General features: G+C 34.3%; 2 protein-coding genes across 2 annotated transcripts in view; both read right to left on the reverse strand.

The window, feature by feature from the left end:
• LOC101246111 (cleavage and polyadenylation specificity factor subunit 1) overlaps nucleotides 1–17,473 on the reverse strand; it is a 39,910-nt gene extending 22,437 nt beyond the window's left edge. The window contains exons 1-12 of the mRNA XM_010319165.4: nucleotides 16,904–17,473; nucleotides 16,661–16,807; nucleotides 15,960–16,113; nucleotides 14,854–14,986; nucleotides 12,073–12,218; nucleotides 10,411–10,506; nucleotides 10,258–10,310; nucleotides 8,326–8,457; nucleotides 7,966–8,017; nucleotides 7,721–7,840; nucleotides 7,021–7,155; nucleotides 2,876–3,004 (exon numbers count right to left, since the gene is read on the reverse strand). Coding sequence (XP_010317467.1) covers nucleotides 2,876–3,004; nucleotides 7,021–7,155; nucleotides 7,721–7,840; nucleotides 7,966–8,017; nucleotides 8,326–8,457; nucleotides 10,258–10,310; nucleotides 10,411–10,506; nucleotides 12,073–12,218; nucleotides 14,854–14,986; nucleotides 15,960–16,113; nucleotides 16,661–16,807; nucleotides 16,904–17,211 — 1,605 coding nt within the window. The 5' untranslated portion in view covers nucleotides 17,212–17,473. The remainder of the gene's footprint in view (nucleotides 1–2,875; nucleotides 3,005–7,020; nucleotides 7,156–7,720; nucleotides 7,841–7,965; nucleotides 8,018–8,325; nucleotides 8,458–10,257; nucleotides 10,311–10,410; nucleotides 10,507–12,072; nucleotides 12,219–14,853; nucleotides 14,987–15,959; nucleotides 16,114–16,660; nucleotides 16,808–16,903) is intronic.
• A 2,472-nt stretch (nucleotides 17,474–19,945) lies between these two features.
• On the reverse strand, nucleotides 19,946–24,896 carry LOC101246403 (ATP-dependent Clp protease ATP-binding subunit CLPT1, chloroplastic). The gene is made up of 6 exons (XM_004234111.5): nucleotides 24,479–24,896; nucleotides 24,311–24,340; nucleotides 24,036–24,145; nucleotides 23,708–23,887; nucleotides 20,270–20,397; nucleotides 19,946–20,198 (listed from the first exon to the last, which is right to left on the reverse strand). The coding sequence occupies exons 1-6, from the start codon at nucleotides 24,703–24,705 to the stop codon at nucleotides 20,166–20,168; spliced, it is 708 nt and encodes a 235-aa protein (XP_004234159.1). The 5' UTR covers nucleotides 24,706–24,896; the 3' UTR covers nucleotides 19,946–20,165.
• Nucleotides 24,897–27,218: the final 2,322 nt, after the last annotated feature.

Below are 27,218 nucleotides of genomic sequence, written 5' to 3' on the forward strand. Positions count from 1 at the left end.
AAGATAACAGCAAATAAGGATCAGTTTACAATAAACAGGGATTCATCATAACTTCCTTCCAAATATCAGTATGCAATCAAATATATATCCAGGGTAGAGTTGTTGATTTAAGTAACATAGATATGAATCCTCCAGAAAGTTCACTTAGAGGTGGAACATGCATATCAGAGGAGATTTTTTCCATGATATCGTTTTAGTGCAGGCTCCTACAAAAGAAGCAGGATTGCTACTGCATATCAGAATTTGGATAATCAAAGCTCCAATGAACGTGTGTTTCTTCACATGAATGGAAGCTAGGATATATCCATGTAATACATTATCAAAAAGAGGCAAAGTCTGCACATAATTGGTGTTACATGTGTAAGAACATAGGGAGATAACATGATTCACCTGCTGATCCATCATCAAGCAGCAAACAACTAATGGAGGACAGTTGCAAACCTTAAACCATGGAGAGTGAAGGATATCCTGACCAGCAAGGTCATCAAATGGAAAAGTAGGAGAAAGAGAAAGAAAGGCAACGTTCCTTTGGCACAGATTGGATCCTTTGCGACGAGAAACAAGAGATCTCTTGAGGTGGTTCAAAACACACTTGTACATATTAAGTGTACTTTATGGTTTTAGTCAACTTTTTGAGAGTCCACATGATTCCAGGGAGTGCTGATGATTGGATATTTTTGTGGAGAATCATGCTTTGTTAGTTTCTATCATTTCTTATACACAACTTGACTAATGTAAAACCTCCTACAGTCTCTTGTCTACTACTTGACTACTGTATCCAATCTATTAAATTGAAGGTATGATAAAAGCTTATTAATATATGCCAGAAAAGTGCTGGTTAACAGTACATCAAAAAATTTTAAACAATGAATAGAGATGGTCAATCATGGCATCAGGATCTAATTCTCGCCATCGATAATATTTTTACTCCCTGTCCCAATTTATGAGGCACCATTTGACAGTGTAGAGAGTTTGAGAAATAAGGGAAGACCTTGTTATGTTTATTGCCCATATTAAAGTCACTATAATGCTTACTTTTTGTTGACTTTTCTTCACGATAAAGTGTAAGTGGGACCCCAAGAAGGTAACATGGGGATGGTGCCATTAATAGTTCCAAATAAGGAAAGGTGACATTCTTCTTGTTACAAACTAAAAAGAAACGGTGCCAGATAAATAGAGGGAGTATATAAAGAAAAAAAACATCCCATATCCAGTATGGCTTCGAAGCAACTGGACAAAACCAGAAAGAATTTTCTATGGGAAGGGAATAGCAAAAGTCATAAATTTCATTCGGTTAATTGGCCAACAGTCTGGTTACCAAAAAAGTTAGATGGTCTGGGCATTAGAGACTTAGCACTACACAACAAATGCCTACTTATGAAGTGGTTGTGGAGATGCACTAGCAGAACCATTGGAAGGATGTGATTATTGCTAAACATGGAATCCTAAACGATTGGTGTTCTAAAAATTCAACAGAGCCATATGGAGTTTGTGTCTGGAGAGGTATAAGCAAATTATGGGAGTTCTCTCAACACAAACACTTAATAGCAGGGAATGGACAACATATCAATTTCTGGAGGGACGAATGGATAGGCAACTCCTCTTTAATGGTTGCTTATCCTAACATGTTCCAGATAGCAAGGGAGCCAAACTCTACTATTCAACAATACAGAGAAGGGAAAGAGAATTCCTGGAACATCATCCTCAGAAGGAACATCCATGATTGGGAAATGGGGGAGTTGGTCAGCCTACTAGCAGCACTTCACAAAGTTGCAATTAGCAATGGAACACCAGACCAACTCAATTGGGGAGAAAGAAGGGGTGGGAAGTTCTCAGTTCGAACAGCATTCAAGCATCTAGGCCCAGAAAATGCAATTAAAGACAACTGGCCTTGGAAGTTTATATGGAAGATCGAATTGCCCCCTAAGATTAGCTGCTTCAGCTGGACTGCACTTAATGGAGCTTGCCTGACCCAAGACAACCTGACCAGAAGGAAGTTTCAGATGGCTATCAGATGCTATAAGTGCATGAAGGAAGAAGTAACACAACCACCAATTTCTACAATGTCCAATAGCAGCAGAGTTGTGGCGTATGTTTTTAGCTCTTTTTGCCCTCAAATGCGTCATGCCTCAGAATATCGGGAATGTTGTGATAAGCTGGAGTTGCTGGAAAGTTGAGAGCACCATCAAGAGAATCCGGAAGATGATACCTGCAGCCATTTTTGGAGTATCTGGAACTAAAGGAATAGAAGATGCTTTGATGGAATATCAACTACCTACCAATCTTTAAAAGTTAATTGCCTCGTGTTTTTGTATAGTTGGGTTTATTTATTCCCCTCTAGATTCCCCTGGTTCATTTCTGAATTTTGTCAGCTCCTGACTCTTAATTAACAATGTAAAGGAAAGCTGACCTTTTGCTACTGAACTTCTGTAACTATAATGCATCTACTTGATGACTGCAATAGAACTAATTACTTCATTAAAAAAAAGTATTCATCGCTTATAAACAAAGATTTCTTCAAAATTTTGTTTTAAATACAAATGAGAAGGCCAACACCTCTAATTCAGCTTTTCAGCACATTAAAGTCTACATCAAGATAGTACTTTACCAATGAAAACAGAATTCATGATACCACCAAATAATCAAGTTTATGTGGTTTTCTGATCCTTTAACATTACATACAAGACAGATTGCCTCATATACTGAAGACAAACTAGTCATACAAAATGATAGAGAGACAACAAGATGGTAGAGTATTTTAGTGTTAAGCAGAGCAATTGTAAGTGCATATATCAAAACAAAGAAAAAACAAGTAAACCTCGACCATTAACTAGATTCAAGCTGGGTGGGCTTTCAACAAGAGAACTAAACTAACCAGTTCATAATTACTTTGCTTGGCAATTCCAGTAGCATTCAGGTCAGCATTAATTCTCATACCATACGAAAAGTCTTTTAGAGGGCCAACATTGATCAGGGAATCCCTCACTGCAAATGAGAATGTCTTCTGCGACCACGGAAAATCATGCAATATGATAAGTAATAACAGAAGATGATATTAATGATAAAAACGGTGGACCAAAATATCCAGAAGTAATTATGCAATCATATCATAGACAACTTATTTTATGACCTAGAAATCCATATGGGGCCAACCCCTGGGACCCAACCGTAGTTTTCTAAAGTTGCCCTTCTATTCTTCTCCCCTTAAATACCAGACTACTCCTGTCAACTTATTGTTCTCCCATATTAAGACGCAAAGCTTCACAAATTCGGCAAGTATACTAGGGTTCCATGATCTTTTTTTAGCAAGTACTAAGCTGTCATATGATTAATAGAAATGATAGTACAGGAAAATGAATAAAACAGAGACATGTTAAGCAAATCTATCCAATGTGACAAACGTGGGAAAAGAAAAAAGTCATGTAAAGACCTCTGAAAGCTGGATGCACAAACATGATGAGACAAAAGCTATATGCAACTTCAGCATGGTATATCCTCGGAACAGTAACAATAATATAACAATACAATTGAATATTACAAAGATCCATCAACTGACACAATGCTTCAGAACATGTCTCCCTTTTCTTTTTACTTTTGAAACCCGGTAACAGTATATATATAAATCATGATCAAAACAGTATATACTGAAACAATATATACAAAAGAGATCCCAAATTTTACAGTCCTGTGACTAAATTGAATCTAAAATATCAATAATAGAAACAGTATTACTTGAGTATATCTGATTACATCAAAAACACAGGATCAAGAGACGATTTAGCTTTGATCTTCTACATACTATTCTCTACATTCTTAAAACATCTGGAGCAGTTTCTCTACTGCCAAACTATTCACCAAATGCAAGCAGGGACAATTCATTGGGCACAGTCCAAGATTTTTATTTTCCTTTTTTTAAACTTATCAAACACGCATAACATAATCACACAAGTGGATTCTGAAGAGGTTAGGATTTCGCAAGGTAGAGAAGTTGTTTCCAAAAGACCATCGGCTCAAAACAAATGTAACCGGCTGGGGAAAGTACGAAAGAAAAAGAGACAACAAAATAGCAAATGTACAAAACAAGTGTAGCAAATAGATATTAATACACCTTGGGGAAAAAGTAACTATCTGATACCTAAATTATACTACTGGAAGTATGACAACACTCGAATGCCTACTAGACTTCTACTTTAATCATTAACCTCCATAACTTTCAATCTAATGTCATGTCCTCAATTTGCTAAAGTTGTGCCATGCTTTATCTAATCACCTCCCCCAGTTCTTCTTCAGCCTATCTCTACATCTCCAAACTCCTGTTACAGTCAACCTCCCTCCTCACTGGCGAATCATTGCACCTCCTCTTCACACGTTGGAACCATCTTAGTCTTGCTTCCCTCATCTTGTCTTCCACGGAGGCCACTTTCCTCTTTTTACATATAACTTTGTTCTTAATATATATATCTCCTAGTATACCACGCATCCATTTGAGTATCCTCAAATTTGCTACTTTCCTCTACTAAACGTGTGCACTCTTTTTTTCATTTTCTTTTTTTTTTTGAAACTGGTAAACTAAACATTGCACTCTTGACTAGCCAGCATTCTGCCCCATATAATAGTGCTTGCCTAACCACTCTTATGTAGAACTTCCCTTTGGGCTTCGTATTGCACGGTACCGCAAAGACTCCATTCACCCACCCGTTCCAATACAATGCACGACATCATTATCAATTTCCCAGTCTCCTTGAATTATGGTCCCAAGATACTTGAAGCTCTATCTTGGGTATGACTAGTGCATCATCGATCATAAGTTTCACTTCTGCCTCATGTGTCACATCAGTGAACTTGTAATCTGGTAATCTATGTTAGTCCTGCATAACCTGAAAACTTTAGACTCAATAGCCTCTCTCCAAACTTTCAACCTATTATTAACTTCACCACATGTCTCATCAACAAATATAATGTCATCAGCAAATAATCCTTTATCTTTAACTTATCCCACCAGCGGTGAAAGCAAAAGCAAGACGCACAAGCACTTCGCCACTCTGCATGACCTCAAGCGAGGTTACGTGCCAGAGGGCCCTCTACAATTCCTTTTTTTTAATTCTAAGTTAGTCTGCCAGATTTCCCTAGACCATATTTATGGAAAATGGCAAAGGACATATGGAAAACTAATAAAGGGAGAAAATTTGACTGCCCAAAAATTTTGAAACAGAGAAAATGGATGAAATTATAAGAAAAAGTTAAAATCAATTAAACTTGGGACAAGTACAGCGGAACAAGCCTTCATCATGGGTAGCTTTTTTTCTTCTCTGATTCTCTCTCTTGTCCTTTTTATATGTCGCTCTCTCCTACTCATTTTTTAATTCTTTTTGTTTGTTATTTTTTATAAGGGATAACAACAACAACAATAAACCCAATGTATTCCCACAAGTGGTGTATGGGAAGGATAGTGTATATGCAGACCGTACCCTACCTTGGAAGGTAGAGAGATTTTTCCGATAGACTATCGGCTCAAGAAAAAGCATAACGGAACAGTTCAAGAACAGGAGATAGAGACACTCTACGATGCCACTCTCACCTTGTCCTACATCTCATATCTATCTTTAAGAAGAGATATAAACCAAAAAAAAAAAAGCTCTACACTGGGTTGACTTTTTCTTTTAATTTGGTATTTTGCCTTTTTTCCTTTTGTATAAAGTGGATAAACTAGTGAAGTTAAAAATAATGGCTTTGTTACTGAAATTCTATATCTTTATTTGTTTTTTTCATTGTAGAAAATTTGCAGAAATCAATATAACACTTGTCCATCCATGGTGTCAACTAATATAACTGTCACTGCATATGACAGTTGTAAAGAGTCTAAGAGGGGACAATAATAAAGATACAAATGGTGAATTAAATATATTTTTTGAAGTCATGGCCACAGTGCTGCACCCAATGGTGTTCATCTTTATATTCTTGTTGTATATCATTATTTAACAATTATAATTCCATGCAAAATGCCTGACATTATTTTTTTGAATTTCAGAATTGAAATGGGCAGTGGATCTGTCTACCTTATGTTGTATATTATTATTTAAAAGTTAAAACTGCATGCAAAATACTATTTTAGTGAATAGAAGTAAAATCAAGAATGGGTTTATCTTATAATGGGTTTATCTTTCCATATTAAGACTTAAGCTGATTATTTGATGAACCTATACTTCATTATGAGTAGGGGTGGTTAAATGGGTAAAATATATGGTTATCTTCTCAATTTAACCATTTTTAAATGAATTGGTCATCCAATCATTTAAAAGTGGGTCAAATATGGATCAACCCATTTATCCACCATATGGATAACTCATCATGGGTATTGCACTCTCCTTAAAGTATGTTAGGAGTGTGGACCATCTACAAAGTACACTAACTAAAGCTATATTTGGTATGAAGAGAAATATCTTTTAAAAAAAATGATTTCCTCACGTCTGGTAGGCTCAAATATTTTTCAAAGACTTATTTTCTTGAATTTAAGTAAAAACTTCCCCTAAATAAGAAAAATATGAATTCTTTAAACCTCACCTTCCAAAACGGGTCCAGACATTGAACGCTACCCTGACTCTCCACTCCAACCCGAGACCCAGATTTTGGCCTCCTGACTGACTCAAGACCACTCATTTTCCAAAAAAATATTTCCTAGGAGAACATGAAAACATTTTCCTTCATACCAAACACGCCCTAAAAAAAAATACTTATTATCTGTACCAAATATGGGTCGAGTCGGATATTTTATCTGTTTTCACCTAACTCATTTTCGACCAACCCATATTCGACTTGGCCCACCAATCCCCTATATATATATATATACACACACACACACACACATATATTCTTCATAGTGTGTTGTTTCCCAGTGAAGCCCACGCTTTTAGTGTGCTGGACACTTTGGCGCTTTTTTGTGCTTTTCTCTTTTGATAACACTGCTTACAAATTATCAAATGATGTCACCAGAGTGCAAAAATGTAAGAGAACACAATTCACCTGTGCTGATTGTGCATTATTTGGAGCTGTACCATACAAGGAAAGCTCTTCACCATTAATCATGTCTTGCAATGCGTCCGAGGATGACATTCTTAGCCTCTTTGCAGAAGGAGCATCACTTTCAATATCTCCAACCTACACATGTAGAATAGCAATAGGTTTCTAGAAAACAAAATCGGTACCATTGGAGAGAGGCAGAAAGGAAAGAAAAGAGTAGAACCAACCCTTAGTAGGCGAAGAGCAACTGGAAAAGGCTGCTAGCCTACTAATACCCCCATGGACTGAGGAGCTTAAACGACTAGGAATAGTAACACCCTTGATGAATGTGTATCATTTCAAATGTTCTTCTAACATATTATTTTCATTACAAGTAAAAATAGTTTAAATTATAAAGCAAAAAAATTTTCAAGTATTAATTTTCAAGAAAAATAAAAAGAATAGGAAAGAGTAAGCAAAAGGTAGGGATTGCAGTAATAATAAGCCATATATTTTTTTATGAAGGCAGTGGATCATTGGAGCAACCTGGTGTATAAGTATTTGGGAAAAAGAAATGAACGAAGATCGCTAATCAAAAGGGTATAACTTCATAATGTAGGTATAAAAGAACAAAGTGTGTATACGTAAGGAATATGCAGAAGAAGAAAAAAAAGGTACCAGCTAAAAAGTCAGGAAGTTACTTCAGCAAAAATAGGACACAAACCTCTTCCTGCACCCCAGGAGGCAAATTTGACCCTCCAAGACCACTAGAAAATTGCACGAGCAAACTATCACCAAGACGACTGCCCAAAAAGAATAATGAGTCTCCAATTGTTGTAATTCCCTAAAAATACAAGAAAAACGTTTAATAAATGAATAACCACACACATAAACACCCTAGATAATATATATATGTATGTGTGTGTATGTGTGTGTGTATATATATATAGAATTCAAGAGGTCGCCAACCGATGTAAGTACTGAAGCTCTTGATTTTGAAAGGTCGAGCTTTTGGACAATTCTGCAAAATAATTAAAATAAATTCAAAATCCCAGTTCATCTCTTCAAAGTCTAGGTAATAGACAATTAACAGTGTAAAAATGTCGTAAAGCCAGAAAATTTCTGGACTCCTGATGATAGGTAATAAAACTGTATATGTTCAACTAGATTACCACTTAGATTTAATGTATCACGATAAGAAAGAATGTTGTCTCAACTCTCAAGTAAACAAAATAAACTAGTCTCAAAAAAAACAAAAAATGCAAAAAGTGATGAGTTCCAGATTTCCAGTAACTAAAATTAGTGGATAACAGGATGAAAAGACATTACCTCCCATCATATATAATCGTTAGAAGAAGTAGTTCGCCTGTTTTTGTCGACAGCATTGCCACATCACTTGTTAACCAAGTTGCATTAGCTGCATCTAACTCCACATTAATAGATGATCTTGGCATTTCTTGACTGAAAGTAATCGTAAGGACGTATTACAAAATTAGATACAGGTTTGGGACCTATTCTCATTGTAGGAACTAAACAAATCAACAAACTGCATTGAATGAGCAATCAAAGGAATGGATCTGCGCACAATTACTAAAGAAAAGGTAAAGAGCATGAAAATGGCATCAAAGAACAGCACTTATAGTGGAGTACAAATGAAACCAAATTAAATGTAAATAGAAAGTAGTAAATCAGAAACAGAAAGCACATAGAAAATATCATAAGCTGCAAAATGGGCAGTTTGATGACAAAACACATTTTTAATGAATCTCAGAATCTAATTCATTTAACAATTAGAAGATCAATTCAAATATGACAAATCCATAGATTACCTGTGAGAATTAGGACTTGTGAAGCAAACAACCACCATTATCAAGACCTATAGCTGTTTAGAGTCCCACACTAGTTAAGGATACAATGATTGTCTCTCCCCATATGATCTTAGACAATCATTGCCTCATGAGCTAGCATTTAAAGCTAAGCTAAGCTTAAGATTCAGTACTTTACATGTAGCAAAGTTAGAACCATCCCTACCAATACTTGCTCTTGGTTGACCCAATGTTGAACCCTATGCTATGTTGTCCACGTTCCAAGATGTCCATACCTGGAAGTGCAAGTATATAGGTTGACAGCATGGATTGTTGTCTTCCTATATCGTTTCTGGCAATCTTTGTAAAACCACATAATTTTGAACGCTTGTTCAGACTAATTATAGCTTTAATGAAGTGAGAAAGGAAGCATGGAGGTGTATGAGAACCATAGCCCACACAAGGGAATCAAAGACTTTGGAGTATGTTAAAAACATTATTGTGTGTTGGAACCAGCCTGTGCACTTACTGTGCTATAGCACACTTGAGAGTGCCTCAGAGGTAGCTTACTGCCAAAACTGTGCAATAACGCACGCAGCAGTGCACCTGGGAAAGTCTAAATAGGTGTTGAACCAGGATTTTTGTTCAAAAAAAAAACCAGGCTAGAGACCGACTTGGAAGTCATTCTTTTTCCCAACATCGAGGTAAGTTTTTAACAGCATTTTGGTGTAATTATAATTCTTATGCTAGCCCTAACATTAGAATCCTTGGAAAAAAATTTAGATTTGCAAGAGAAAAAAGAAAAACAAAAAGGGGCTAAGCTAGAATTTGAACTGAAAAGGCAAAAGGTAATGCCTTCACCCCATATTTAAATGTTGTTATGAGTTGAGATTATAAAGGGTGTTAGAGTATAAAAATTGAGATTCTTCAGTAAAGGAGAAACAAGTGACTATAGATATTGTTGAACTCTAAAAGAGTATGAATTGATATGGCTTAATGTTAACCCATTTAGATGGTGAGTCGTTAACGTGTTTGGATTGAGTTGGTGCACACATTGTTCATAAGGAAGAAAGTGAGGTGGGTTAAGATACGTCTTCACTAATGTTATTTACTCACAATAGCATGCCTTTATAGTGTTCAATTAAATGTTCTAGAGTGCAATATATGTGTGAGAAAGTATTGGAGAAGAATATTATTGAATTGTGTCTGAAAGGAGCATCTATAGTAAGTTTACTCTTAAATTGATTGTATCAAGCCACCTTGTTACCAAGGTATTTGACCTTATGTTCCCCTCCCACTCGTAACCGATTCTACTAATAAACATGGTACAAGTTTATGCCAAACTCCCACACCACACACACACACACACAACAGGGGGTGAAAGCCTGGGTGAATTATTTTTGTAAGCAAAAAAAGAGAGGGAGAGGGCGGAGATACTGAGAGCTTAGGAAGAAACCTGTTATCACCAAAGAAGACAAAATTGTTCAACGCCAACGAACAAGAAGATGACTGCAAAATAGGCAGATCAAAGTCAGCACATAAAACATAGTAGCAAAAAGTTGTAAGAATATCATGAAGGAATAAGCAGTTTGTCATGAAGATAACAGACCTGGCTATGATAATGGATAGTGTTTGCACCAATAACAAGTACTCCACCAATAGGAGACGGCACAGCAAGAAGTTTATATGCATCATGAGGGAGATTCTGGAGAAAAAAAAAGGAAATGAAGTCTACTGTAGGAAATATATAATGAAATGGAGTAAGGTTCAAGAAAACATTGATAGTTATCAGAAATGAGCATGTCAAAATCTTGGAAGGAGAAATTAAAACAAATGTCATCTTAGTGACACAGTTCAGCACAGGTTGTGAAGAGGCAAGAAGAACATGAGAGAGGAAAAACTTAAGGAAAATGGAAAACAATTCGGATAATAGGAACAAAGGAGTTCATACAACATTTAACACAGCCTAAGATGTCATAAAACCAACAGCATGCTGAAGTTCTCTCTGCAAAATGAAACAGCAAGTTCACCGTTGTACATTTTCAAAGTTGCAGAAAAAAAATGCCATAATTCTGGTAGGTTTACATGGGATAAGGATGATAATTCCGCATAGGATTTGCGATTAACTTTACCTCATGATTGGTTTGAGCTATTAGCTAATCCCATATGGTAACCCCCCTTTTTTCTAAAATGATGGGATTGCTATCCCATATAGACGGTGGGATAAAATAATCACATGGGGTATCCTAGCTTATCCTATCCCGCATACAAACGACCCCTTTAAAGAGGTAAAGTACTTTTGCATTATTCTCGTCAAATTTTTTTATTGAAATTTCATGATATATATTTGAATCATCAGCCTTTTAGTACCCGCTGTCCACCAAATCAACTCTCTCGTGATAAGTTGGAATCACATTTTCATTACCGAGGCCATGCTTGAAACATCTTGTGCTCCACACTATAGAACCTTAAGCTCAAAATTACTGTTTAACAGACTTAACAAAAAAAAGCAAACAAATCAAAATAAAATAAATTCTTGGTTCTTTTGTTAAGTAATGTGGTTTGTACTGCAGGAAACAAAAGATGAGAAATATTTGCCCCACAGGAAATGACTAATCAGTGGCAACAACAAAGTTACTCCGGGTTTAGGTTGTTTTCTTTTGTTTTTTGACAAGGTAACAAGTTGTATTAACATTTGGGTGGAAAAAAAAAGCATGTATACCAAAGGTATTCCAAAATGTAGAAAACTACAAAACAAAATGGTTTTCTACAAACTTCACCAATCTTCTACACAAACTGGTACTCCACGGATGCACCAAAAAGAAATTAGGGATAAGAGACTACTGCTCAATTTTAGAAAGTCCATCTCTATACCTTCAAAAGCTCTTCTATTAGGTTGTTGATATGAGGAAAATATTTTGAGGGAAATAATTGTAATTTGACTGACAAAAAAGAAAACACAATAAAGAAGGAAGACAAACAAGACCAGAATTAGTATATGAGCTCATCAGCTAAAGGTTGTCATCAAGTGTAATTACAGTGATACCTCAATGAAACGGAAGGATAGAACTTCTTAACTTAAGCAGCATTCTTGACCTTATTTCCCTCACCAAACCAAACCCCAAAATAGAAAGAACTGTGATACAGTCATCATCAAGAAATAGCTCTTACTGGAGTGATCTCCTTTCTTTGTTGCCTCTTCTCTCTCTCTCCTTCAAGCTAATAAGAATATATATAAATAATGCTGGCAACAAAGATCATTGTAACTTACAGTGGCTGACCATATCAGTGGATGCTGCTTCAACGTTGTACTAATACTAAAGGCAGAGACCATACAAGTATGGTGTTTCCAAGAGACGCGCCCAGACCAAGTGAGTTCCCTTTCATGAAGGATAACCATTACAGGCTCAATATAACCTGCATAAAGGCACATGTCAAAGTTCAAACTGGCAACAGTGGTAACTGCAGATGGTGGATGTGAGACATATAGGAGAAGAATATTATTGAATTGTGCGTCTACATTATTACATTGAGACCCTATCTACATTAGACTCATTTTCTAACTAGGACACTACATTATAATCCTTTTCCAAGTAGGATTCTATATACTATTTCTATACCTGTTCCTATTCTAAGTAGGTTGTACTAAAAACCATAATTACAACTTCTCAATAAAACAGGATATCTGAATCTAAAATCTAAATAGAGCCAAGGATCTCAATAATTGACCCAGTGTCGTCTAGGTACATCTGTTTGCACCAGAAACAAGAAAGTTTGATACGGTTCAATTTGATCTTCTGAAGATCACAACTTTTGCTCTCAAAACATCTATTGTTTCTCTCTCTCCAGATTGTCCACCAGATACATGCTGGGACAGACATGATTTTCCTGTATGGGTGAGGGTTGTTAAGAGAGTACGAAAGAAGATGGCTAATAGGTGATTTCTCAGCAGGACAGGAATGGACATATCATCCGATCGAAGCTTGCTGAGAAAAAGGATTTTCAAGATTCAAAAAGTTCCATGGTAAAAACACATTAAGTTTTGTGGGAGGGTTACCAAATGGAAGAGCTTGAGTTGCATTTTTTTGAAACTTGTAACATGTGTGTGACCCTGTGTATATAAATACATACTAGATATGCACCATAAAAGTGCTTCTTACAATTACAAAAACCCAAGCTTGCTTAAGACTACCCTTTCAGAAGGAACTTATCATGACAACTATTGATTCAGTCTCCTCTACATAGTTTTTTTATGACTATGGTGTCCGCACCTCAACTAATTCAACAGGATATTTGTCATCTCCCACCAGGTACAAGGTAACTATGTCCACCAAGGCTAGAATATATCGGAAGAATCACCTACTGTTTTTTGTCTCCGCTGAGTTTTGAACCTCTCTACATAGTTTCTTTCCACCAAAAATGAAACAAAAAAAATACCATTCATCTTGACTCTCTGCACAGAACTGTTTTAGTCTTTCAAAATTCTATATCTCCTCTCCTTCCAAATTGTCCACCGTATACAAGTTGGGACAAGTTTCCACCACTTCTTTTGTCACACTGCACTACCATCATAGTTCCAGCACTTCAATATATCACAGCTTGTTGCTAGCATAGACCATCTTAGTCCTACCAAGTTCAAAAAAAGTTGCCACGATTGTCCATCTAGAGGAGTTAGGTCAATGTAGAAATGGACGACTATTATTTTCTCTGGCTTCACCACACATGCGACATCCAGAGTATAGATGAAATCCCCTTCTTGAAGTTTCCTGAGTGAGACATGCTTTTCTTGCTACAAGCCAAGAAAAACAGCAGACTTTGTAAGGGGCCTTGGTCTTCCAGATGAACTTCCATGGCGACGGGTCAAATGTGCATTTTCCCTATTCTGGTAGTTGTATGCAGATTTGACGTAGTAGATTCCATCACTTCCAGGTTTCCAAAATAGCCGAAAGTACCAGTTTTTCCAACAAGCAACTTGTCAACAGAGAAGATTTTTGAGTTTTGAAGACCATCCCATGGTTCAAAATGGCTGAATTTAAACAGAGTTTTATCCGACAATTGGTAGCTGCTGTCTAAGCTGTCAAAAAAATCTTTAAACATTCCTTTGAACTCAACAGATTTGTGACTTTGTCAGAAAGGGAGAGCACCGGAGCTTCATTCACTCAACTCATTTTCTTTCTTTTTTTTCTTTTCAGATCTTGACTTTTTTCCCTTTGCTAACCTGCTTTTGTATTATTGGTTGCTTCTGCCATAGCGAGTTGCATTCATGCATTTTATGTTGTCTAGAATAAGAAAATATGTGTTCAATCGGAACATTTTCAGTATTATTCAGGTATTAAATAGGTCGAGTCTTTAGTTGAGGTCTCTAACTGAAATATCCTGCCAAGTTTAGGGGCTGCCTATGCATTAGGCCAGTAAAATAATTAGATAGGAAATGATTAAGATTATGAAAGAAATAGAGGTCAATTCTGTTACCTTTTGTCAAGAAAAAAAAAATAGAAGTCAATTAATTTTTTCTCGTCAAATAGAGTTCAACAATATCAATTTCCATTGTGACAACAACAATAAAAAAAATATTGTAACCAAGATATCCCTGATGACCAGCTGGCACACAATCCAAAATTTGGAGGATATTGGGTCCACCCCTCTACCCTCTTCCACTTAAATACCATGTTTTTGGTTCACAGTAAGGTTGAGACTCTTGTGGCATGCACATCACAAGCTACACTCTTACAACTAGACAAGCTCTGGAGGCACTAACAAAGTATATTTTCACAACCAAGAGATATCATTCTACTACAGAAGAGAACAAAAATGTTGGACCAGTCGTGGTGTCCGATAAGAGTTATACAGATTATAACAAAGTTTATCAGGTGTAAACATTGTGGAAAACAAAACTCCAGCATTGTCTAATTTTCAACCTTAGTTTATTCTTGTAATACAAGTAAAATCACGACTTTGTCATAGTAATCTCTGAACAGTAATAAGAATCAATGAGGAAGCAAAAATTTAATTATAAAAAACTATACACAAGAAACAGCTAGGGTATACCTACCATGAAGAAATGTGAAATCCTTGACATGCCTCACATCAAGATCTCGTAAGGTGATGATATATGATGATTCAATGCGAGCTGAGGCACCTCCAGCACTAAAAGCACTGTCCTCACCAGCTAAGCTAGAGTTGACCTAAAATCAGAATACATCACTCGAAAATATAAGCAAATTGTACAACCCAAACCACATCGATGGAAAGAGAAATAATTCATTACATATTGATTTGATCTTTTTAATCACCCAAAAAGAACCCACACATTTCCTACAACCTTGCAACACTTCCAGATAATATTCATAATTATGTTTTTTGATAAAGATGATATTCATAATTTGGTATTGGTGAATTTGTACCAACTTGTGTGCCCCTAAACTATTCCACTGGGAACATGTCCAACAAACTACCACACGTTTCATCTTTAAACCTAGAAATCCCCGTAGGCAATGGAGCACGGTCCGAAACTCGTTAGATAATGGGCCATCCCCTCTACCCTCCTGCAATTAAATACCAGGCTTTTGTCCCAAGCAATCTTGCTCACCAAACTAGAGCAGATAGGCTAACATCCAGTATTGCACATGTATTCAAATTTGGGATCTCCAAATGGTCACTCATACGCCTCAACCACTACATCATCCTCTTGGTGACTATGCTAAACACAATACCATCGCAAATATCAAGAATATACAGACCATTGACAAAGCAGAGCAACTTACACCAAATATGTTTCTGTTTGACTTGATTAAAACAGTTCTTTGTTAGTATTGTGTGTGAAGATTAATCAGCTACCTCATAAATAATTATTGTTCATACTATCCCTTTATGAAACCCAATAAAATAATCAGTCAGAGTACATTATGACGTAATTTTGATTCAAATTTCAGTAAGTGGTTGTGCATAGTGCATACAAGCCTATAATGGTAACTTTTGAATAAGATAATTGGAAGAAGGCTGGCCAGCAATATCCACCAATAAATGGTGTGAGCATGATTAGTCCAGAACAGTAAGGGTTTCAAAAGGATTAATTGGGATAGATACATCTTCAAAACGTTACACAATTTAAACTTCAGGTTAACTAAGAAAAAGAGAGGGAAAACAGCAAAAGAAAACCTCAGCAGCCTTGAGGACTATCATCTGCTGTTCGAAAGCAAAGACACCAGCACATCTCCCCTGCGGATCAACCTTGATAATAGGACCTTTGTCAAATGACTCTCGACCTCTTTTTAAATGAAACCAGTCTGGACCTTCGAAAAAGTGCATTGAGCTGGAACAAAGGAAGAACAAGGAGATTCTAATGTAGTTTCTCAGATTTTCATGCTTAAATAGTAAAGAAACAGGAAGTAAAAGGCAAATATACTTAATGTTCAGTGAATTGTTTGAGAATTCATAGGGTAGACGTTTAGAGTTACTATTTTGATGAATCTCATAAAGTTATGATTTCTCCAACTATAAAGCACAAAAAAAAACATAAGAGCAAGTATGACATTGAACTCATGTTATAGGTAGCCATATAAATAATTGCAGACTCTTGGAATCTTTATTAAAGAGCCCATTCAGATATGCATATAGACATGAAAATTGGGGAGCTCTCAGAGTTTTCTAAAACAGAATAACATGGGAGGTTCTTAAAGCTAACAAAGTTCACCACCTTGACAAGACGTCAACAATAACTTCATCTTTTCTTTCTCGTTTGTGTTTTTCATTAAATAATTGTGGTGCCTGCCAGCTTTGGCACCTCCACTACTCCAGTACACATCTTTTCTGTTATTTTGGCTCAATCTCTCATTTAAATGCATTAGCTGCAGGTTTACCTGGTCCGAAGCCCATGAGTGGCATCATCAAACTCAAGAACAGACATTTTAGCATCTTCAAAAGATAAGATAATTGAATCCCTCCTTTTCCCACCATCAGCTCCTCCTGCTGTTATCACACCCATTGAATATATATTTCCATGTAACCTACACATGTTACACAAGAAAAAGACAAGTTTTTGAAACAGTAAAAATATCCAAATAAAAGAAATTCGTATGATTTGATATTTCAAACTGAAATACCTATAAGTGCAAACTAGCTCAAGTGAAGCAGCAGAAATTCCGGCCACAAGGCCACCACGTTTCACTACTTCGGCGGCATCCCTGGATGATGCTTGTTCAACCCTAATCAAGTAAACATCAAGCACATTTCCAGCTGAAACAACAAGGTTCGGCACGGGGCCGATTGGCTTGGTGGCTGGCCAATCGGAGTCGACGTCGGCTGTCTGAATTTGAGGGGTGATATCGGCGGCTGAGTGAGTGATAAAACCGGAGGCGCAGTTCTCGATGCCGGTGGGGCAATGCATTGTCTTACACGCCGCGAAACTCATCTTTTTCAGCTTCTACTGCAACCGTTTCTTGGCGAATTGAAGAGTGAAGAGTGAAGACTAGGGCTTTTTGGGGGGAAAAGCTTAAACCCTTTGTTTTGGGTTTGTCCGGTGAAAATACGTACTTAAAACTATCAGTCACGTAGTTTTTTCGATCTAATTGACTAATTTTCAATCAAAGAGCGTTAATTCTAAGTTTTGAAATATTAAACAAACTTCATACCCAATGAAATTTCATAAGTGAGTTATGATTAGCGGAAAGTGTACCTAAAATTTTAATTTTTAAAATTACAAATAATAATATATTCAGTAAAATTTCACAAAGTGAACTGTAAAAAGCGAGAATGTATACAATATTACTATTTTCTAGTAAAATATTTATTTTTCAAAGATTTTCGATTCAACTAGAACAATTTCACCAATTGAGGAGAAGAAAATAGTGACAAAAACATATGAATTAATAAAGGAGGTCGTACAAAGTAGGATTGTTCAAAACTCGATCTAAATCAACAACTCAAATAAAAAAAACTATTAATTATCGGTTTCAATTAAAAAAATAATTAATTTATCAAAATTGATTTAAACCTCCATAAAATTCATGAACTTTATTTGTTCATCAGATTAAACTACAATCTCGGTAATAAATTAATAAATTATATTTATATAATTGGACAAATAAAGTCTTTGAATTAAGGTTTAGTTTCATGATTTACTTTTGGAAAAAAGGTCTAAAAATACTTTAATTTTGGTCAAAATTGTTGTTACGATACCAAACTTTATGGAGGATCTTTTACCCTTGCCCTATTCAATAGTGTATTTTTAAGGTATATACGTATCCACATTGACACGTTACTATTTATAATTATGCAATATTTATGATGTTCACATGACACATATATATGTTTAAAATACACTACTAAACAGTGCAAGGGTAAAAGGTCCTTTTCAAAGTTTAGTATCGTTACAACAATTTTCGTCAAAGTACGGATATATTTTGGATTTTTTTCCTTTACTTTTGATTATATCAAAGTAGGGATATTCAAAATCGAAATCGTAATAAATAATATGAATCGGAAAAAACTACTAGTTCAATAATTTTGATTACGATTTTGATTTTTTTATTTGACGGATTTGAGTTTTTTTCTTAACAGATAACCTAATAATAAATTAGTAAACTATACTTTGTATCATCAAATATATAAAGTCTTTGACTTGGAGTATAGTTGTATATTTTTATGTTTATTGTCTCAAGGTAGCTAGGTTTGTTCAAAATCAAACTAAAACAAATAATATGAATTAAAAAGATAGTATTTATTAAGCGATTTTGACTATTTAGTAATTGATTCTTAACGATTTAAAGGTTTTTTGCTTAATGAGTTAACAGATGACATGATGATAAATCAATAAATTATATTTGAATCATTGGATATACAGAGTCTCTGACTTATCATTTAGTTTCATATATTTTTATTATGGTTATCTCAAAGTAGGATTATACAAAATCAAATCCAAATCGAAAAAAATAAATTGGCTTAGCGATCTAATTTTTTTAATTATCGGATAGTTGATTCTTAATAATTTGAAGTTTTTTCTTGTAACGACCGGTTAGGTCATTTAAAATGTATTCTTCATAACATAAAAAACAAAAAGTTGAATTTTGATAAAAGATTTTAAGTATGAAAATTTATTCTTAATAGATTAAAAATAAAGTAAAATAATATGATCATTATTTTAGTTAAATTGGTTCAATGAATTAAATTAGTCTATTATTAAAAAAAAACTTTAATGACATGTCATGCCAACTAGGAGAGAGTGATAATTTTAAAGTGTCAAGTATATTTGAAGGAAAATAGTAATAGTTGAGTGATATTTTGATTCTAAATGAAACATAAATGATATTTCAAGGCAATTCTCTAACTTGGGTGACCATTTACGGAATTGACTCTAATATGGTTTATGTTAAAGAGAGTGTAATTAATTTGCCCCTTGTGAACAATTATGTTATTTTTCCTTGGTAAAATATTTCTAAAATGACCTTTAACTTGAAAAGATTAGTTGAAACGAATTTATATTTACCTATCAAGCATAGGTTCTACTGTTTGCCTAAAAGATAGAACTAGAACTTGTGGTCAATTGAATAGGTTTAATGTCTTGAAACATCTTCAGTGTCTAGTAAATAACATACCAAAGCTCCAACTTTTGGCTAATTGAGTAAGTTAACGATCTTAAAATGCCCTTATCGTCTACCCTAAGGGAAATCATCAATTTTCTTAAGCGGAGCTGGACAAAAAAAATAAAAATCAACACCAGCCCTTAGGAAGGCCATGTCTGTTAGACTTCTCTTAAGAAGATAAAATATCAAGACTGTTATTACATAATCAAATTGCCAATGCTGACTCTATGGAGGCCTTGTGATCATTGTCTACAAGTTGTAGACTACAACTATTCATAAAGCAAGAGTGGGTGAGAATTACTAAAAAATGTAAGCCTGTATCTTCTGTTCAGAATTTACTACTCCAAGCTGAAATAAGGTGTTCAAACTAAAATATTAGACTTCATTTAGGAACTTGTATTACTAGATCAAATTTCACTTGATTTTATCTCATCATGAAGACTGAAAATATCAAGTTATTGTTTTTGTTCCTGAATCACCATCTTTTAACGGAGAGCATTCTGTACCTTCAAAGAAAACAGTTCACCAAACCAAAGAAAAAGGAGGATCAAAGAGACTACCGTATTTTTGGGGAATACTAATTGAAATTGATGGTGTTAATTTCCCAGCCGTTTAGATAACAAAATGTCTTCTACTGAAAAAGGGTTATAAGTAAATGGTGATTGTGTATGGGGGAAAATTGCTTACAAGGCCACGAACATTTGTTACTAAACTCTTCTGCAGGAGAAACTAGCTGAAGATTGTGATGGAAGGATGCGTCAAATGCTTGTGCATCCAATACTAGCTATTTATAGGTCAGCTCACTGTCCTTGTCCATCTGCAAACAAGAAAAGGATGTAAAGAATCCCATTGAGGAACTAAGAGTAATAGATCTATCTTGGAACTTACAAATTTGGCCAGCTCTTTAGCCTTCTCGTCATCAAAACCAAGTGTAGACATTATTATATGCCCAGCTGATTCCTTTACTGACCAAATACCAAGAACAATATGTGTGACGGTTATTTCCCCATCTTCACCTGTAAATTCATCACAAATACATGTAAACAAGAGTCTAATGATACATATCTCCAGGATAAATGAACCTGGGTTGACATTTTTAGCTCAATGTTGGCATCTAGTTTTAGCTTTTTTTATGTGTTTTTTCATCATGCATTTCCAATGCTATGTAGTCATTCTGAAATTATGGTGTTTCACCCTCTACACAAAAACAAAATTTATCAATTCCATAATAACGTGTCACGTTAGAGGATAAAGATATCAGTTCAGTGCATGTATTAGATGCTGTAAGAAACAGGTGAACAAATTTGTATAATGGGCTTTAGGTCATATGAAGAGTGCTTGGATACTTGATGCAGCATAGATTCTTCTTTTTTTTTTTTTTAAATGACACAGTTAAGAGTCAGCAAATCTCTTTTTGTATAACCGAGAAATTCTCAAGAACCAGTGGTGCTGTTACCTTCAGAAAATTTAAATATGGCAAGGCCGTTAGATATGTGGTTCTATTATTTCAAGATGGGGAAAACAAAAATGAATTCTCCGGATATCCTTATTTTTGCATTTCTTCCATTTTGGTGATATTAAAAATAGAGTTAATACCTCAAACCCCCTCTAAACTATCCACATTTTATTAGTTAAATATTTAAATATGAGTTGTTATGGTCAGAATATGAAATTATGAATAGGTATATACAATCCTACATAAATAGAAATAGAAATAAGAATAAGAATAATATATAGTTTTCTACTTGGTCAAGGATTGTTTTTTAGTGTCTATAAATGGGTATAATGTAGATGCACAATTCCGAAATATTCTTCTCTCAATATTTCTCACATGGTATCAGAGCCTCTATGATCTTGGAGAATCAAAGAGCTTTCATTGTCGGCGGGTAACTATTACCCATATATACCATCCGTCTGGCCAACAATTATATTAGCAAAAGTTGGGTCACCATACTATTTTCTCATATCTAATTCGTGTAGCACTGTGTCATCATCCCGATGATTACTTTCTTATATCTAATTTTGTAGCATCGTGCCATCTTTCTGGTGACTACTTTTTCATATTTAATTTGTATAGCACTATGCCATTTTTCCGGTGACAACTTTTACATATTTAATTTGTGTAGCACCATGCCATCATTCCGGTGACTACTTTCTCATATCTAATTTGTGTAGCACATTGCCATCATTCAGTGACTACTTTCTCATGGACGGAAAGGAACCATGATGCTTTGATGGTATCTCAACTGTCTGCTCCAAACTTAAACCCAGATGCTTAGTTCGTTTTAGTTTGGGTTTTCAATAGACCTGTTTTTAACCCTAATTTGTATTTGGAATTTTAACCACTACAAATCTATTACCCGGACTTTGTTTGAGATAACCAACTTTGCATGAGATAGCCAACTTTGCATCCTCACAGCATGTTCAGAAATTGTACCCAACTCAATATTTTCATGTCGTACCCTCTTGGTTCCGTGCCTACTTCAATCGCACTTGCATGCCTCAATTAGGTCCAGAAAAGGATCCTATTGCACCAATATCCAATCAACATATAGGTGTCACCTACAAAACCTAAACCTAAAAGATGATAACTACAATACCCTGTGAAGTCCGAATATATTTAAAGATGCTAATTTTTCCATCACAGTGACTAGAGGAGCAGGCCTAGATGTCACACAACTCAGATTCTAAAGTATTTACCTATTTGGTGATAGTAAGATGCGGATTTACAGATTGGATATCCACCTTTCCAGAAAGCAATTGTCATTTGTACATTTAATGCCACTAATGTTACTATATCCTAAAGCGGGTTATCCTATACATGTTAGACTCAAGCCTCATTGCTTGCTCGATGTGGATTGCAAGCAGAAGTAAGAGTTTTCCAACAGCAAGCAGTCAAATTTGGTATAGGCCTATAGCGGTATAGCCATATCATGGATAGTACTGATGGGTTATCTAACAAATGTCACACTCAAGCCTCATTGCTTGCTCAATGAGGATTGCAGGCAAAAGTTAGTCTTCGTTGCAGCAATCAATCAACTTTATTCTAGCCATACAGTGTAATAATTCTTTGGTACCGGGTTATGATAGGATTTAAATTTTTCTACAGAAAAAAAACAAGGACCTAAACATATCTTTTACAAGTTTATAGGTGTCAGATTTCTTTATTTGATGAGTTAGAAACTTGAAGCTTTGAATCTTCCGCCTAATTCTGTTGGCTGAGTTTGAGCTGTCTCAGAAAGGACAATGTGAGATACTAAAAGGGCCCTGACATACATTTTAGTACACTTGTATGTTTAGTACATACCACTTGGGGTAATACATAAGAAAACCTTGAACTATGACTAGATTTCCAGTTACATACTCAAACTTCACAAGGAACCTATCACCCCCACCGACTAACATTTTAAAATTGGAACTTTGACCACCTTTAAACGCGCCTTTGACAACACAGCTCTCTATCTCACAAATGTAGGGGTAAGGTCCGTGTACATCCTACCTTCTTCCTAGTGGGATTATAGAGGGTTCATTGTTGTTGTCTCATTTTATGTGATGCATTTTGATTAGGCCCGAAGACTAAGAAAGAATTTTCATTTTGGAACTCGTGATCTAAAAAAGATATAGATACTTGTGTGGCTATAAATCAACTCACTAAGGTCAAAATGAAAAGCTAAAAGTTAAATTATTTTCAAATATGGAAAGGTGACATTCATTTGGGACAAACTAAATGAAGAAAATGCATCACATAATTTAGGACAAAGGAGTACACGGAAAACACGTGGCAGCATTACACTGCCAATTAAATCTGATTTTGGTCTCTTAAGGTGGTCAAGATTCCAGTTTATTGGGGTAATAGGTCCTTTGTAATTTCACTTTGAAGATGTTTAGGGGGTAATAGGTCATTCAAAAAGTTTGAGTGTGTAACCGGGAATACGGTTATACTTGAGAGGGGATTTCATGTATTATACCTTTTTTATAAGGATTAAATATATGTCATCCCTATTATATCTTATATAAGATAATGTATTGTCCCTGCTCTAATTCTTGTTGATTAAACCTTATGCATGCTCACCTCTGTACAGTGTAAAATGGTATACTATCTAGAGTTGATATCACTGTTAAAACCACTCAAGTAAGTCTATTATATATCGTACTCATATCAGGGGTTGTTCAGGACAAATCCATAAATGATACATACATCTTCTAATAGAAAGCAAGGGCATTACCTGATTTCAAGTCTATTATATATCGTACTCATATCAGGGGTTGTTCAGGACAAATCCATAAATGATACATACATCTTCTAATAGAAAGCAAGGGCATTACCTGATTTCAATTTCTCATTGACTGCCCAGTCAAGAGCCTTCCGAGCTGGTTTAGTAAGGGGAGGAGACTCTGGATTGGAATAATACATGTCGGATTTTCCAAGCAACTTCAGTGTTTCTTCACTCACCTTGAAAAAGGTTATACCATTTGCTCTCAAAAACTTGGCAGCCAAACTGGTCCCTAGCAAAGCAAATCTCGCTTCATTCAAACTCAAAAAACTATCTTCCAAACCTAATAGACAATTACCATCCATACACGCACACACACATGCCATAGTAGGAATAAGAATGTAGTTTCTTCAGAAGCATCCACTGAGTTTGATGCTAACCTTCAACTAAGATGCCCATTAAAAGAGCTTCAGTGCCAGTACTTGGGTACTTGATCTTCCTTGCTTCTAATTCAGCCATTACGAATGCCTGTATTGCTCTTGACGACCATCTACAACATTATTCAACAAACTTTTTTTCACATTACAAATCAAATGGATAAAGATGATTCATAAACCAACTCCAAGTGATCTGCGATTTAGGCATAGTTGATTACATTTATTTTAAAAAACACAAAACTAAATAGTCAACAACTAAACTAACTAAGCAAACATACTTGGGCTGTTTCTCATAACCCTCTGGTTTCCTGCAAAGCAAAAAAACAACAATTTGTTACTCATTTTGCAAAATGCACTTCCAATGCAACACTAGGACAAAACAAATTGGAACGGAACGGATAATTTACAATCAAATGAAATCCAAACATAGCGACATGGAAGCTTACGTAATAGGGAGGCTGAAGGCAACCGTTGCTACTGTAGAACGACGACGTTTGGGAGTAACACTGTTCAAATTCTGCGGCCGAATCAAGAGCTTCCCGCCGGTAAAACTAGTAGCCAGAGCTTTACAATACTTATGGGTTAAAAAAGTATTAGTATTCTCACTTTGTTTGTTGCTAGAATTGGAAGTTAAAGACTGGATTGGAAGTAATGAAAAACTGTGAGTCGCCATTGGAGTAGAAGAAAACCCTAAAAATGTAGAGAAACTAATTTGATTCTTGTCCCCTCCCGCACAGAATTTTCTACTTTTGTAGCTGCTATAAATGTGCTGATTAACAATGGACGAAGCGTAGAAGCTTCAACTGAGGTGGATATAGCTGTGAAAGATAATTCTCTTGAAGAAGACATGGAGCAATGGTAGTTGGGCCGAACTCACACTGATACGCAGCCATAAATGGGCCTAACGTAGCCCATATGTGTTCTTAGTTTTTATATATGGGAAAATTTCATATATCGCAAACTTAATTGATGAAATAACATTAGATTGGTATAGTTTACATAATTACATTCTATGGATATAGTTTAGGTATTTAGGTATGTTTAATTTTGTATATAACGTTATTTATTTATTATTTATACAATTTTTTTTATAAAAAAATGGATTTTAGCTGAAGCGTTAAATAAGGTAACAATAAATTTATATAATGTCATAATTTAAGGTAAACGTTCAAAATTAATATTTTATTCAAAAAAAAAAAAGAATTATACAGTAATTGAAAGACAAAAATAACTTGTTTTTGCGCACGAACGAAGCATCAGTTTAACAATTTTTTTCTTGATATATTCAAAGACAAATAATGTTTCATTAGAGGAAACTCCATGTTACTAATTGCAATAATTATACAATTTTCTCTTATATTTACAAAGTTGGATGTATGTGCGGTTCTTTGTGTGTTGAAACTTGTATATGTCCACAACGTAATTGTATTACGATATTCTGGAGTGTTTCAGAAAAAACTGGTTTGAATATCTATCGTAAACTATAGTTTTTGTATTCTAATATTTATAAACAATTTATTGCACTAATGTCAATGAGCAAATGTATATTAATTTTTTGTATACGAAGGTCGTATGACAAAATTGTATAGATCTATGAAATTTGAGTCTTGTCTTTAATTTCGTTACCCGTAATATAGTTGTGTAGGATAAGTTTTTTGATTTCTAATATTCATATACAAATATTGTAGTAATGTATATGTTGAGATGTATATAAGTGTATTACATAAAAAGTCGTAGGAGACAATTGTATACATTTTTAAATGCAGATCAGTGTAAATGTAATTTTGTTATTATTGATTATTGATTGTATAAAAATGTTGTATCAATTGTATATATGTTATTTGTGCATGATTTGAAATAAAGTTTTGATTAAAAAATCTTCAGATAATGTCTTCATTGGCTATTTTGGTTATGCATTCTGAAAAATAGGACGATACAAATAGTTACATTGATTATATGATAGAGTGTATAATGTTTAAGGAATAAGCAATGTTTTTTGAGTTTTATACAACAATTGCCACACAGATTGATGTTGATATGAATAATAAGATATTGAAGATTAAGTATGTGATATAATTGCATTTTTGTATAATAACAAAAAAATGTATACATAAATTATATTTGTAATTGTAATTCTTTTGTATATATATACAAACTATATTTTTTGTGTATTAACATGTGTACATGAATATGGTACTTGTATATAACTACTAAAATATACAAATTATAATGTACAATTATAAATTACGCATATTCCTATAACTTAATACAATTGATTTTTGTATATATATACAAAAACTAATAAATATTTTTTTTAAGGATGTTTATCTAAGAATAAAATTAATAATATATAAATATTTATTATTCTACTTACAAACCAAACGATATACAACATTAACCAAGTTATTTATACACAAGGTCAAGCTTATATAATAACCAAACGGTTCCTAATAATTCAATAATTTACTATATTTTTCATTGAACTCAATATATTTATAAATATACTTACTACCAAAAAAAATATATTATAATGAGATTATTTTATGTTCAAACGAGCTGGAATCTTTTCCTTTTTAAAATATCACTAACTTGGAATAGTAAATTTTCATTTTTTAAATTATAATATAAAACTTTTAATAAATGTATTTTAAATATTATCCCACAATGTTATTTTAAATTAAATATTATAATAGACAATATGGTCTACAGTCTAGACAATATATGGTTGGCAAATTGACTTTACTAATTTCTAATATTATTATATTATATTCTTTTTATAATCATGATAACGGTGCAAGTGAACATTATAATATTGTTGCCATTATAGATATCTATTCTCCGTTCTATTTTAATTTGTCACTTAACTTTTTCATATTCATTAATAACTATTAATATAAGGTATAACTTATAAAATAATTCTAATTTGTAAAAACAATTGATATTTTTTCTTTAATATTATGGGTATATTTTAAAATAATAATCAATTTTAGAGCCTATTTAAATTAGCTTAAAGTTGATTCGTTTTTAAAAGTGTTTGATAAAGTTAGAAATAAGTTAAATAAATTTAAATGATTTTTAAAAAGTTAAAAATTAAAAATATATCTCCTCTTACTTTTTATTATTTAATTGTTATTTTTAAAAATCAATCTAAACGGGCGCTTAGCCTTAAATTTCTAATGTGACAAT

Source organism: Solanum lycopersicum, chromosome 3 (genome assembly GCF_036512215.1).
Source record: "Solanum lycopersicum chromosome 3, SLM_r2.1".
NCBI classification, from domain to species: Eukaryota; Viridiplantae; Streptophyta; class Magnoliopsida; order Solanales; family Solanaceae; genus Solanum; species Solanum lycopersicum.

Coding starts and splice junctions, on each gene's coding strand:
- LOC101246403 (XM_004234111.5), bottom strand. CDS start 24,705: ATGGCGACTCACAGTTTTTCATTACTTCCAATCCAGTCTTTAACTTCC. Junction 24,146..24,310: donor GGTTATGAGAAACAGCCCAA/GTATGTTTGCTT, acceptor ATAATGTTGTAG/ATGGTCGTCAAGAGCAATAC. Junction 20,199..20,269: donor CTAAAGAGCTGGCCAAATTT/GTAAGTTCCAAG, acceptor TCTTGTTTGCAG/ATGGACAAGGACAGTGAGCT.